General features: G+C 42.8%; 3 protein-coding genes across 3 annotated transcripts; 1 reads left to right on the top strand and 2 right to left on the bottom strand.

Moving 5' to 3' along the window:
* Window positions 1-3: 3 nt before the first annotated feature.
* Window positions 4-1,634, bottom strand: BDW43DRAFT_284810 (NAD(P)H-quinone oxidoreductase). The gene is made up of 5 exons (XM_032042885.1): window positions 1,511-1,634; window positions 1,193-1,459; window positions 1,044-1,135; window positions 172-984; window positions 4-113 (listed from the first exon to the last, which is right to left on the bottom strand). The coding sequence occupies exons 1-4, from the start codon at window positions 1,536-1,538 to the stop codon at window positions 358-360; spliced, it is 1,014 nt and encodes a 337-aa protein (XP_031897381.1). The 5' UTR covers window positions 1,539-1,634; the 3' UTR covers window positions 4-113; window positions 172-357.
* A 4,455-nt stretch (window positions 1,635-6,089) lies between these two features.
* BDW43DRAFT_159278 (replication factor A subunit protein RFA1) lies at window positions 6,090-9,006 on the bottom strand. The gene is made up of 7 exons (XM_032038578.1): window positions 8,686-9,006; window positions 8,343-8,612; window positions 8,133-8,284; window positions 7,972-8,062; window positions 7,386-7,923; window positions 6,440-7,332; window positions 6,090-6,378 (listed from the first exon to the last, which is right to left on the bottom strand). The coding sequence occupies exons 2-7, from the start codon at window positions 8,384-8,386 to the stop codon at window positions 6,285-6,287; spliced, it is 1,812 nt and encodes a 603-aa protein (XP_031897380.1). The 5' UTR covers window positions 8,387-8,612; window positions 8,686-9,006; the 3' UTR covers window positions 6,090-6,284.
* Window positions 9,007-9,065: 59 nt separating this feature from the next.
* On the top strand, window positions 9,066-12,274 carry BDW43DRAFT_284791 (ubiquitin-specific protease UBP14). Its single transcript, XM_032042884.1, has 2 exons — window positions 9,066-9,888; window positions 9,942-12,274. The coding sequence occupies exons 1-2, from the start codon at window positions 9,636-9,638 to the stop codon at window positions 11,684-11,686; spliced, it is 1,998 nt and encodes a 665-aa protein (XP_031897379.1). The 5' UTR covers window positions 9,066-9,635; the 3' UTR covers window positions 11,687-12,274.
* Window positions 12,275-13,695: the final 1,421 nt, after the last annotated feature.

The following is a 13,695-nucleotide window of genomic DNA, read 5'->3' as shown; positions in this document are numbered from 1 at the left end:
GAAGTAACATATGGGTTCCACCACATTCATTGGATTTTTATAGCTACTCATATATCCACACTCCGTTGGAGCTCGCTGAGTCTCGCTCTTCATCTACTCTTGACTACACCTAGGTATTACTAGTGGCTGTCCACTGATTATCCACATTATATGTTGCTGACTGAGCTCTGGTGTTGTTATTTGTATTTCTGCTTAGCGTCATTTATCCATATGCTCAATTGAGCGAAGATGATCGTTCTGGACTGCTTACTATAAACCCATAAGGGAAGGGTAAGCTTAGGACAACTATGGAAAACGAGATTGTCAGGTCAAAATGTTCGATATATACATATACATACGAGGTCTTGACTCGGGGCCCTAGCCAATTGTACATATAACCTTGCCTTTGGTAGAGTTGCTTTCTAGCAACCGATGGGCATCTGCAATATTCTCGAAAGGCAAAATCCTTTCAATGAAGACAATGAACGTTCCATCCCTAAACTTTGGCAGCGCATGCTCGACCAGCAAATCGCGCAACTTCTTCTGGTATCCCACGTCCCGGCTCCGGAGGGTGCTACCTTCAAATCTCACCCTCTTTCTCAGGATGCTGCTGATATCAATACCTGCAGGGAGGATTGAACCACTCATCTGTCCTAGCTGAACGATACGCGCATCCTGGGCGGCAACATTCAAGTTACCTTGAAAATGGGTTGCACCCACAAAATCAACGACTACATCGACGCCGCGACCATTTGTTGCCTTTATAAGTTCAGACGCCCAATCCTGAGTTTTATAGTTGTACCCAGCAGTAACACCCAGCTTGCGAGTACAGAAATCGATCTTCTCTTGAGAGCCCACAGTCACGAACACGGCAGATGCGCCGTCACTTTTGGCGAGCTGAATGCCGGCTATGGAGACAGACGAAGCCCCTGCATGCCAGAGAACTGAATTTCCAGGTTCATATCCACCTATCAGGTATAGGGCTTGAGTAGCCGTTATCCATGTCTAGGACCAACGAGGCCTTGTCAGTGACCAACCATAAATGTCGGTACAGGCATCCTTACTTCGGGGATTCCAGCTGCTTCCTCCCATGACAACTCCGCGGGTTTGTGTATCAACATGTAAGTTGAGACGGTAATGTATTCCGCATAAGCGCCTATACTCCTTAGTCGATGGTTCAACATGCGGATCTTGCTCAATATATGCAACGTACCACCATAAGCTAGGCCAAACACTTCATCTCCTACCTTGAAGCCATTCTCAGGGTTTTGGCCGAGCTTCTCGATCTTCCCAGAGAATTCAACCCCCATGGTGCTTGGCGCCTGGGGAGGAACAGGATATTTACCCTCACGCTGCAATATATCCATCCTGTTTAGCCCAAATGCCTTGATTTTTACTAAAGCCTGGGTTTGTCTTGGTTCGGGAACCATAATTTCATCGATGAATAATGCGTCGGCACTCCCTTTGCCGCCCTTCACACCTAGAGAATCATTAACATAGCAGATGCTAGTGCAGAGGAAAGACTACCAACCAATTGCCCTCATCGTCTTGTTGGCCATGGTTTGCGCCGATTAGATGCACGATTCTCTTTTTAACTTGCTTTTCTCTAAGACAACCGGGGTATGGAGTAGTCCAGGTTGAATAGTGTTTGTAAGTTGGTCAACTAACTAATGGTACCCCTCAATATGTCATGTTTATTTTTGATTAGTCACTTAATCTTACGTGTAAGTAGTACATACACACCACTCGAGGGTCTATTAATGCCTGTTTCATTACATTTGTTGAAAAGACATCTGTAACAAAATTGTAGACCAAGATATCATGGACTTTGACTATTAAAGGCATATATGATGCCATTGTACAATACACATCCGAGTAGCACATTACGCAGATTAGGTAAAGATGAGTTTCCAGGCTATATGCACGCCCTATCTAATATATACACGCACAATGATATCTCCAAATTTAGTATAGTAGATCTTGCAGAAAATTAGCTGGAATAGCCTTCCAGGCCTCCCTAAGGGCTATCCTAAGTTCAGATAGTGTTATATGTTCAGGGAAATTTACCTGAAGATAGTTAGTTCTTCATCCAATTCCAACCCATTTTAATAAGATTAAGATTAGATGAGAGAAAGGTAGCCATCTAATTATATAGACTCTATCTCTCTGAAGCTCTTGAATAGTAGATTGAGTACTATAGCCTGGGACGCCATCCTGTACTAGTTGAAGGTGAGAATATTGATAGATATACTCTGTTATAAGAGGTACTCTATGTTAAATATGGCTTTAAGCATTTATTATATTCTATTCCTTCTCCCAGAATATCATAGGGCCTTTAGTAGTTCCATGAAATGAGCCCCAAAACATCCATCCTATCTTATATGGGTGCCGTTCAATGATACAGTCTTTATGGAAGACCTTATCCTTCCGGCAAGTAACCCATGTACACGTATGGCGACCTGGATTTATCCATGTTGTATCAGACCATAGAATGGCTTTCCATTAACTAGAAGACCAGTTAAGGTAATCTTGTACCCAGAGAAGTTATTTCTGCTTATTCTCAGATGGTGATAGTTTCCTTCATGCAATATATTTTCAATAGCCTCTAGAGAGTAAGGCTGATCGGATTGTCCATTAAGAATAGTTTAGATTAAGATATAAGGCTAATTCTCTATAAATAAGGTTTCTTACATACCTTGAAGAGATAATAAACCTAATAAGATAGTCAATCTCCTCTTCCTTTATCACTAATGGTCGACCAGATCTTTTAGAAGGGGTAGGATGACCAGCCGGGCAGGCTAGTTGGACTTGACATATAGAAACCTCTAGATGTTTTGCAATATCTTCATATTTCATATTTAGTTAGTGAGCGCAGGGTTAGGATTTGCAGGCGCTCATCTCTAGTTAGTTGAAAATCAGGAGGTGTAGAAGGAGCCATAATGCTTTGGTAGAGAATTGATGTTGGTGGTCATTGTCACGGTGTGCCTGCGGGCACACCTACCTGCCCGCCTGAATCCTAAACATGCGAGTACAGTACAAAGCCTTCGGCTTTGTATCCTAGTCTTTTGCTGATAGCGCAGTGGTTAAGTTTCTGAATGCACCCAGAGGTCGCACCCAGAGGTCACACTGTGACAGTCATGATCCCTAAATGATAATGGCACGGAGTTCATCCTATTTCTATGCAGTTCGGTGACCCACCATACTAATGTTATTTACTCAAACATACCAGAGTAGATAGGAAATGATCATTAGTTCAACATCCTACACCGCTTTCTCTGGACCGGTTGTCTGGCAGAACCTTGTTTCTCCAAGGGTCTTCTTAATCTTACAAATTTATACTTTTAAGTTTTACCAAAATTTTTTCGCTAAGTGTTTAGATTTTCTATATAAGTGATTGGAAATCTCTAGGTTTTCAGATAATATAGTATAAATTACTATAAAAATTCCCGATCTAATATAGATCAGCGGCTGAGTATACTTAGTATAGTAATTGAATAGTGGCTCAAAAGGCTGGCTGGCCACTGTTGAGTGATTTATGGAGTAGTGTGTGCAAATGCTTTTCCTACCAACAATGAACAAATTGATATAGAAAAAGTGTCAAAAATCACTTTTACAGAAGTATTTATAATTAAAGTTTTATAAATCTTGTTTCTGATTGAAAATTTAAAATTGGCAGTATATAATAAATAATATATGTTAGGTGCAGCTCAGGGAACTGCAGGTATTTGCTAGTGGAGCAGGAGGAATAGCGTACTAAAGCGCCGCAGGCAATAGGACCAGGTACCTAATGATTTATATGATTTGTTGCGTTCCACTTCCTGGTTCTATGTCCCATTTCTGCCTGCGCAAATGTTATATGTTGTTGCCCCGATTACGCACTTACCAACTTCCCGCACTAGACGCGGCGAACTTAATGACCCATCTACTCCACAACCAGAAGCGCCAACACAATTAGATCCTAAACTGCCTTATACATAGGTTGATCACCGACTATTAAAACTGTTGTGATCTCAGGGGAAGGATGGGCAGAATGATGCTGTATCAGCTACACGTACGTAGCCTACTGAGGGCCGGATGCCATTCTGATAAATACTCGATTCTATGGACGACTATCTCAACTATCTTGAGCGCTTCTCCTTCTCTACTTATAGGTAGAGCCTTCAGGGGTTTGGTTTGGTTTGGTTACTATTTAACGTCACTCGGCGGATCACGCGGCAACGTGATCCGCGGCCTCCCCAGGGGCAACCGGACGTGCTACCTAAACAGAAATCTCACTAGGAACTAGCTAAATACATGCTTGAAGCAACAAATCTGAACAATATATGTTGGAAAAAGGGTGGAAGAAGCGCCTGGCACTACCCTGGCCTGGTCTTCTGGAGGTGCGAGCCTGCTTCGGCTACCTATGGATAGAAGGGGATGCCGTCCGCCTCTATCTAGGTAGAAGTATAGACTGTTGCACTATTCAGTGCTTGAGCGGGCCCAGTTCGGGCATATATCCTTGAAGAAGGATGTGTCTTGCACGATGCGGCTGAACTCTTCAGCCCCAGCAGCTGTACTAAGGAGCCAGTCAATTGTCTGTGACGGGCCCGCTTTGAGACACTTCCACCTATCCCTCCAGCGCTTCCTGGTATAAGGACAGAAGAAAAAGTGGGCGGGAGACTAAGCCTTCAGGGGTTGAGAGTCGCTGATCCGGCCAAGCCGCTAATACGATCACGTGACTCGTATAGATTCATATCTAAAACTATGGATGTGCAGTAGAGCTTTCACCACAGAGGGTAGCTACAACTGCAGGTGTTGTAAAGTGTGCTTAACAACAACTTGTTACGTCTGGGTGTTTAGGCAGGAGCTCTGCTGACCAGTTAGCTGTCTTGCGTAGCGAGGGGTCAAACCTGAGTGGCAGAACCCACTGATAACAACAAAGTGTGAGGGTGACCTAATCCAGGCCCGATCATGGGTGCAATAACTAATCTGTGAATAGCTCAAGTCCAAAAAGCCAGGCCTGTCAAGTACGTATACAGTACCTGACCACCTGACGACCGATTTTATGCCTGACAACCAACTCAGAAATGAAGCCATAGAGCCACATACAATCCAAACTTATAGAGATCTTGAAGTTTTGATACTAAGGCCAAGATTATATAGAAATTTTAGTAGTCCCGAAAGCGCTGTGGAAACCCGGGTTACCCTCGAGGATTTATAGCTATACAGGCCTTTCCAATAGAACTAGCAGCTAGAGTATTAGTAGATATCTGATCCTGAGCTATAGAAGTAGTAGAAGCCTTTATCTTATGTTTCTTAACTTAAAATAAAGTATTTTAAGATATCCTAAGATTAAGTTCTTGAATAACTTTATTATATAGTGATGGAGCTGGTGTAGCTCACGTGTAATGGGATTGATTGTCTTGAGGTCTAAATCTATCATACAGAGATTCCTTGGTGTTGTGGTCAGGTCACGTGGTTGCTGCCTTAGGCTCCCATAGGCTCTGACATATAGTAGATACCGGATGCACTTAGATAATATTATAAAATTAATAATATTATCTATCTCAGTATCTAAGAGTTTAGGTGGTTGATCATATGCCTTATATAGTATATAGGTCTTAGACTGGCATGTATATTGGACTTGCCGGTAGGTAATACCAGGCAAATGATTAACAATCTTATTGTAAGTAAAACCAGCACTTTAAAGGGTCAATATATGTATTTGATCATCCCGTTCAAGCCATGTAGAATTTGTGTGTGGGGTAGTAGGGGGGGTAGTAGGTTCAGCCATAGTAGAGTTCTGAATTGTTCCATATTATTGAAGCTGTAAACTGAGCTCTCAGGGGCTCTCTCAATTTTCTGAATAGGCAGGCGGTTTTGGTCTCACCGCTTTGCTGTGGCCCACCCTAAGGTGGGCCGTACTAACAAAATTACCAGGCTCAGCCACAGTAGTAAATAAATGCACCGCTAGGTATATCACATGACAAGTTTCGGGGCGCCCGACCTTTTGAACGAGGGCCGCTGACCTGTAACCTGAGGCGGGAACAAGTGGGCCTTTCTACTTAGTGGAAAGGCTTATTGAAATACTAATCCTAAGAGTAATCATTTATAGATTCTATATATTAAATCGAGAGTCAAGGCTATAAATTGAAATAGTCCAGACAAGAAGTAGTTTTCTAATATCAAACTCCATTATAAAGCACATAAAAAATACTCATCACATTGTTTGGAAGTCAAAACCAAAACAAGTTCTGGACACAATCTGTTTGCTTGTGATCGATACCTAACATACCTAAGCTACCACATGCTAAGAGATTCAAGCATCAGGAAACACTATATGAGTCAATCATATCTACAAGACGTGATGCCTCCTCAGAATAGTTTACTGGTTTCGCGGATACAATCTGATAACGAATACTATATATACCCCACATGTTAGTGCTTTCTGTCTCATTTCTCAAGAAACCAAAAACCTCACCGTTGCTGATCGCCAAAATTGTCAACCTTGGCCCGGCATCTAAAACTCCAGGTTCGGCAATTTGCCTCCTGGAAAATATCTCCAGCCGCCTTCTCATCATTCTGGCGTATCTCCATCAGTTGATCCGCAGTGATGCCCATCATAGATCTGCCCACTTCATCGAAACAGCTGAGGTAAAGTTGTCCCGTATGGTCGCTAACACTGATAAGCATTATATAACGATACTCTGGACGTGGATGAGTTTTATCACAACGCTCGCACCGCCATTGGCCAGGATCGAGCTCTGTCACTTTTTTGTTGCAACCTTCGGAAAGACAGGCAGGATAGCACATGGTATCTTGCTTGATGTAGATGACAGTCGCCTTCAACGAGAAATAGGCAACCTCGTCTGACATGCCCAGTTGCTCCTCTTTGACCTGCGCTACGGTTTTGTGCTGTGCAGTTTTTGTTGGAGTGGCTGCACCAGGCATCGAGGCGTGTGAGGTGAAGGTTTCATCTCTGCCTTGAGCATCGTACCAACCTTTCAGTTTATGAGCCTCCTCGATGTCAGGATCAATGGTCATCGAGCCAGAACTCAGCAAGCTCAAGCTCCTACCTCCAAAGTCCGACACTTTCACTCCCTTGAACGCTATGACAGACTCGGGAATCACATTGAAATTCAATGCAGTTGAGCCCCAGACAGTTAGGCGAACCGAGAATCCCGTGTTATCCACCAAAGTAAGCTCACGCTTACTATAAGGCTTGTTGGTGGTCTTTGACATAATTTGAGAAACCTCACCTGCCTCTTTCAGTACCCCGATTGTATCAATAGTGGTATCCTTCTCGACAGACTGTAGGTCACCGATAGTAGTAAAGCTGAATCTAATTTGTGGAACATCGGTTTGATCTTCCGCCTAAGGCAAAAATAAGATCAAGGAACACCAGACGGGGAGAACAATACACTGACCTTTTCAACTACCGTATCCCTTTCGAATGTAAGTTCATAGTCATTGCTCAGATTGGTGAATTGTTTTTTGGCAATTTTAACACCGCATGGACTGGAGATATAATAAACGCTTCCCTCCTGGAAGATGTCGTAGAGCATATCACACTGATCATTGAATCCAGTTGCACGAATCTCGCCACTATCATCCAGAAGGTTGACGCTAAAGAGCTTGCCCTCTCCGTTTCTATTATGCCAGGTCCTTATATTTGATTTGCTCGTGCATCGTGCCTTGATTGTCCATTTGTGAGAATAAGGAGAAATAGCTTCGATAGGGTAAATGGTGGCATGTGAAGCGGTTGCAGGCCGTGGTTGGGCTGGTCTACTGGTCGCTTGCATCGGCGCAGGTTGAATTTTCGAGCCGTAGAACCCGTTGCTTGATATTGTAGTAGGCTGAGATTTCTCATCTTCTTCCATCTTATTTTCTAAGGGTTTCGGCTCCCCGATTTTCTCAGCCTCGCCCAAGTCTTGCAGAACCTCCAGATCCAAGATTATCAAAATCCTACCTGCGTTAGTTGGGATTTACAGAAAAACCTCTTTGCGAGCTTACTTCTTCCCCTTTACTGAGTTTGCCTGGAAAGCCTTGAGCCTAACAAAGCATCCTTTTCGAAGCTGTCCACTTGTAACAAATCGATTGGCTTCTGCTAAACAGTATGATCAGAAAGATGCCCTAGTGCAAAAGGAAATTGCTTATTATATCAACAAACTCACGAGTTGCTAGCATTGTTTGGACATAATTAGATATATCACTGAAAACAGCTCTGTAGCGCTCTTGATTGTTCTGCTGAGGTGGCAATGGCTTGATCTGGACACACTGAACGATAGGTTCACGAATTTGAGGCTTTGTCTCATCAAATATGGCACTTTTCAGTCATTTAGTTAATGTAAAGCAAATCAGAAATCATGTAGTATGGTTTTTACCTCAAGGCGCCAACAGAGATTTGAGACGCTGCGTCGGAGGTCATGGCAGCAGCAGCAGCAACTATGTTGTCAAACTATCAGATTTTGTGTTTATCAATTAAGATTCCAAAATAATTAGGGGGGAGGGAAAAGACAGGGTATACAAGTACGATGAGAAGAGTCTCAAAATCCGCTGTTATCGCTTGGGTAGGACGCGTAGGAACTACGCGGCTAAGAACGCGGAGTGACTTGACTGGGAATCCCCACTTTCGTGTGCTTCCCCTCTTCTGCCTAAGGCAGGAGCCCAGGTACCTCTTAATATGGATTGCCACAGTGAGAAAATGCACTTAACTTGAGCACCTACCATCTGATATAATAGACCATGAGTGTTCATTATCCTGTATCGTCACTAATGAGAGCCAACATTCACAGTTGTTCCTTTGGAGGCATAAAATTCACACTTGTATTGCTATCAATATCCACATGATGATCATGATCATAGGACATGGTAATAATATTGTACGGTGTATCCTTTGATTTTATTAAATTGCTGGGTAAGAAACCAGTGGCTTAAATTACAGATGTTATAAACTGCCCAACCTGGCTAACAATGTCCTATTTTGTGTTTATTTAATGCCTGCCTACCCCGCGGCGTTGCACCCAAGTTTCCACTTTTGAGGTAAGCTTGTGCCCCACCCATCTCGCGGCAATCACCATGACCTTTAGTAACCGTGCCATGATAGCAGACTTAAACAAGTCACAGTTGCAAAGCAATACCAATAGAAGCTATTCTCAAAACAAGGTCAAATTGTCACATCACTACTTTCATACTGAGAAAGCACCTTCCTCTTTGTTCGGTATCTCGACAGCATGGCTTCTTGCGTGCATGTTAATTCTCACGGTTGGTTGACTGCTAAAATGAGTATCGATGGTGATAGTCCCATATTGACCCTCTCCTCTCTCTTGTGGCAGATCTTAAGTGCCCGTCTCCCTCACAAGCTGTATACCGAGAAGATTGTACGCAGTGTTTTGATTCCATTGTATGCCGTCTATCCCTGTAGTCGTGAAGTCCTACATCTAATTCATATCTAGGATGACGAGGCAGGCTTAAATGTTTGCCTCACTTGCTTCAATGGTGGCTGCGCTGGAGATAGAGATCATGCATCACTTCATTTCAAACGCTTTGGTCATCCCTTGGTATTAAACATCAAGAGAACTCGGAAGAAGGTCCAGGTGGGTTGAACGACCGTGCATTTCGTTTTGTTCTATATACTCTGTTATTGACGATATTAGCGTGATGAACCTCCCCAAAAAATGTCAAAGCTTGCAATAGCTGCTGAGACGGACGAAGACCGTTATGACACCACCACGCGCGTTATTTGTTATTTGTGTGGGGAGGACGATGTTGAAAAGACGAGTGGTAGACTGGCGACAACCATTGAGGGCGTATTTAATGCGATGACGTTCTCAAAGCGAGAAGAGGTTAAGGCCTGGGAGCAAGAGTTTGTTCCATGCGAGCACACTCTTTGTTTGAATCAGGGTGATTCCAGGAACATCGAGTCAAGAGGTATTTCCCATTTTCCCCTATTATCTAGTGCTAAACCTTACCCGAATACCCAGACCCAATTCAATGTTCCATGTGCGATCTAAAAGAGAATCTCTGGCTTTGCTTAGAGTGCGGCAACCTTGGTTGTGGACGTAGCCAATTTGGTGGCATAGGGGGAAACTCCCACGGCCTTGCACACTCTGATTTAACCTCTCATGCAGTTGCAGTCAAACTTGGTTCAATAACCGCAGAGGGCTCTGCTGATATATACTGCTACAAATGCAATGAAGAGAGGACTGACCCTGACCTTGCCATCCATCTTGCTCACTGGGGGATTAACCTAGCGGGGCGTGAGAAAACAGAAAAAAGCCTGATGGAAATGCAGGTTGAGCACAACCTAAAATGGCAATTTTCAATGACATCTGAGGATGGACATGAGCTTTCCCCAATTTTCGGACCAGCCTTTACTGGTTTAGCCAATCTAGGGAATAGCTGTTACTTATCAAGCGTCATTCAATGCCTTTTTGACCTACCAGAATTTCAACAAAGATACTACCGTGAAATAGATGAGCCGCCACTTACGCCGTTCCCTGCAGAGGACCTTGAGACCCAAATGCGCAAACTGGCAGATGGTATCATCTCGGGACGTTACTCTCGACCTGACACGGGCAACATCGTTGCGCCAGATTTGCCAGAAGCCCCTCACCAGAAAGGCTTAGCGCCTACAATGTTTAAGCATCTCGTCGGCCGTGGCCACGAGGAATTCTCAACAATGAGACAGCAAGATGCATTTGAATTCTTACTGCACCTGTTCAAGCTGATTAACCTATCTACGCATCCAGAGGGCTTGAACAGTCCCACTCACCCTTTTAACTTCGCTATGGAACAGCGCCTCCAATGCGTAAACTGCAAGAAGGTTCGTTACAAGGTGGATGAACAGGATAATGTTTCTATCCCAGTCCCTGCTCAGCGTTTAGCATCCCCGGATGATAAATATCCCACCGGACAATTTGCACCAGTGACACTCTTTGATTGTCTAGATGTCTATACGTCCGAGGAGATGGTTGACCTTATGTGTCCTTCTTGCGGGAGCAAGGATGGTTTCTCCAAGCGTTCTTCGTTTAGAACGCTACCGCGGCAGTTGGTCATCAATGCTCGGCGGTTTGAGTTAATGAACTGGGTACCTACCAAACTAGACATACCAGTGGATGTGAGCGAGGAGCCTTTGGATTTAAGTTCATATCTTTCCTCTGGCCAGAAGGAAGGCGAGGAGATCCTTCCAGATATCGATGTTTCTGGGGGCGGGTTTGTGCCTAATCAGCATGCTTTGGATCAACTTCTTGGTATGGGCTTCCCGATAGCTAGGAGTGAAAAGGCACTTTACACGACTGGCAACTCAGACCCTGAAGCTGCGATGAACTGGCTGTTTGCCCATATGGAGGATCCCGATATTGATAAACCTTTAACTATTGACGAGGTCTCAAGAGGAGCAACCGACGCAGAACATGATCCCGCTAAAGTGGCACAATTAGTTGAAATGGGCATTGACGAGTCGCGTGCAAAGAAAGCATTGGGTGCCACGGACGGTGATATTAGCAGGGCTATTGATTGGGTGTTTAGCCACCCGGAAGAAGCGGCAGGTGCTGCAGACGATGGTCATGAATCAAATACCCGCTTCGACGGTTACCCTCCGATGCCTGGTTTCGACGATACACCAGCTAGGTATGAACTTCGCTCGATCGTCTGTCATAAAGGGTCTTCAGTTCATGCCGGGTACGTGCCACTCGTGAATAAGAGTCTTCAACCTACTGACCACTGACAGACACTATGTGGCCTTCATCCGGAAGACTTTGCCGAGCCAGAGCGAACCTTCTTGGGTGATGTTCAATGACGAAAAGGTGGTCAAAGTTGAGGATGTCCGAGAGATGAAGAAATACGCATATCTTTACTTCTTCTCACGGGTCTAATCATACGGTACCCTTTAGTTGGCATATCTCAACCCAAGACTCCACCGGGAGGATTACTATGTGGTACTTCCTACCCGTAGTGGGTTTCAAAATTCTTTCTTGCTATGAAATTGACAGGCACTATGGGTAACAGGTGTTATACCTTGTCAGACTTTGAAGTGTATTGGAATAGTAGACGGAAGTTTGATGGGGTTGCGAGAAACATATAGAATAAATAACAAGCTTTCTCTACTTGGACTAAATTCAGTGGAAAAGAAAAGGGGTGGCGTTGCCATGCCGTTATTATCATGTACTTATCTAGTTAGTTTTCTGCCACGGGTAGGCAACGCCATGGCGCGGTTGAACCCCGATGAGTAGTGAGTGATGAGGAATAATCAACAGTCAACTTACGTATTGATCACAGAGTCCGTGACACTTGACAGTCTCAAAGCACATGAGCAGTCTGCCTTCTAGGGGACTTATCTTAATATAATTTAGATATTCTCTATCTTATTATTTTTTTTTAAAAAAAAAATATGATTATAAGTTCTCTAGCTTCATATATTATCTAAGAATCTTCCTTCAGACAATTTGAGCCAACGCCCTTAAGGCTGCCTATTGCTTCCGCTTTTCTGATAAGGCGTGCTAGACAAGGGTCTGTAACAACACCTACCTGCCTGAATCTCGAACATGCTTATATATGTGAGTGCAGTACAAAGAAGGCTTTGTATTCTAGTCTTTTGCTGATAACGCAGCGGTTAAGCTCTGAATGCACGCAGGGGTCCCACATGGCATAAATCTTAATATAAAAATTACTAGAAAAAGGCATACCGCCTACAGTTAGGCTGGACTGTTGGGACGGGATAATCCCAAAATAATGCCAAGACAAAATGGGAATCCCGTTCTAGCCCTATATTTGGGATAGGATGGGAAACGGGATGCCAAGAGGGAAAACAGGATGGGAAATGGAACACCAAGAATGGAATGGGATAGGATGGGAAATTCCCATTCCCGTCCCATCCCATCCCAATGGTCAGCCTAATTATCATTTTGTTCAGTATCAGGGCTTTCTAGATCATCCAGATCTAGATCCTGAAGTTCTGATTAGTTATAAAGATCAGGATCTTGCCCTATATTGATTAGATCAATTATTCAATCTAATTTAATTTAATTTAGGGCATTATTTTGATCTTGTCCTGTATCATCTGTTAGATCTTCTATGTAGCCTGGATCATGGCTATATATCAGGGTTTTATCAAATATATAATCTCTTACTAAGATAACCTGATTCTTAATAGAAATCCATATCTACTATATATTTAGGGTAATATATCTGTTGCGGTTCTATTCCACCATTATGCCTCCGTGGTCCCCGTGTCGCTCCCGTTCCTTTCTGCTGTTACAGACCCTTGACTAGTGCACTTATCGGACGCGGAATCAGACGGCAGAACCAGTGACACAATAGTCAGGGAACTAGATACTAGTGCCAGGAAAGAAAAAGCACCAAGGAACATCCACTTATATAATAGACTAGTTATATTTAATAAGATAATTAATTTTATTATTAAAATAAATAATTAATATGATAAATAATTTATAGAAAAATAGAATAATAAAGTCCAAAGAAAAAGTAAGTATTTACTAAAAAACTAATATAAATTAAATAATTAATAAAAATATATAAATATAAGATATAAGATATAGTAATTCTTATAGTTTATAATCTATAGAATTAAATACTAATAATAAATATAAAATATATAACAGTATATAAACAGTACTTAAGAAACTATAAAAAATAAAAATAAAATTTAAAAGACTAAATTCTTAGAATATATAATATCTATTAAAAAAATCTAAATTAAGAAAAGTACAATAAAAG

This window comes from Aspergillus alliaceus (assembly GCF_009176365.1).
Source record: "Aspergillus alliaceus strain CBS 536.65 unplaced genomic scaffold BDW43scaffold_41, whole genome shotgun sequence".
In the NCBI taxonomy this organism is placed as follows: Eukaryota; Fungi; Ascomycota; class Eurotiomycetes; order Eurotiales; family Aspergillaceae; genus Aspergillus; species Aspergillus alliaceus.
Note: the sequence above shows the minus strand (reverse complement) of the source record. Positions and strands in the feature narration are given on the sequence as shown.

What these genes read in the sequence shown, in the direction of transcription:
- BDW43DRAFT_284810 (XM_032042885.1), bottom strand. Translation starts at nt 1,538, where the DNA reads ATGGCCAACAAGACGATGAGGGCAATTG. An exon ending in GTTTGGCCTAGCTTATGGTG is followed by an intron (nt 1,136 to 1,192) that starts GTACGTTGCATA and finishes TAAGGAGTATAG; the next exon opens with GCGCTTATGCGGAATACATT. An exon ending in AAGCAGCTGGAATCCCCGAA is followed by an intron (nt 985 to 1,043) that starts GTAAGGATGCCT and finishes CGTTGGTCCTAG; the next exon opens with ACATGGATAACGGCTACTCA.
- BDW43DRAFT_159278 (XM_032038578.1), bottom strand. Translation starts at nt 8,386, where the DNA reads ATGACCTCCGACGCAGCGTCTCAAATCTCTGTTGGCGCCTTGAG. An exon ending in CCAAACAATGCTAGCAACTC is followed by an intron (nt 8,063 to 8,132) that starts GTGAGTTTGTTG and finishes ACTGTTTAGCAG; the next exon opens with AAGCCAATCGATTTGTTACA. An exon ending in GGGATACGGTAGTTGAAAAG is followed by an intron (nt 7,333 to 7,385) that starts GTCAGTGTATTG and finishes TTTTTGCCTTAG; the next exon opens with GCGGAAGATCAAACCGATGT.
- BDW43DRAFT_284791 (XM_032042884.1), top strand. Translation starts at nt 9,636, where the DNA reads ATGTCAAAGCTTGCAATAGCTGCTGAGACGGACGAAGACCGTTATGAC. An exon ending in CAGGAACATCGAGTCAAGAG is followed by an intron (nt 9,889 to 9,941) that starts GTATTTCCCATT and finishes CCGAATACCCAG; the next exon opens with ACCCAATTCAATGTTCCATG.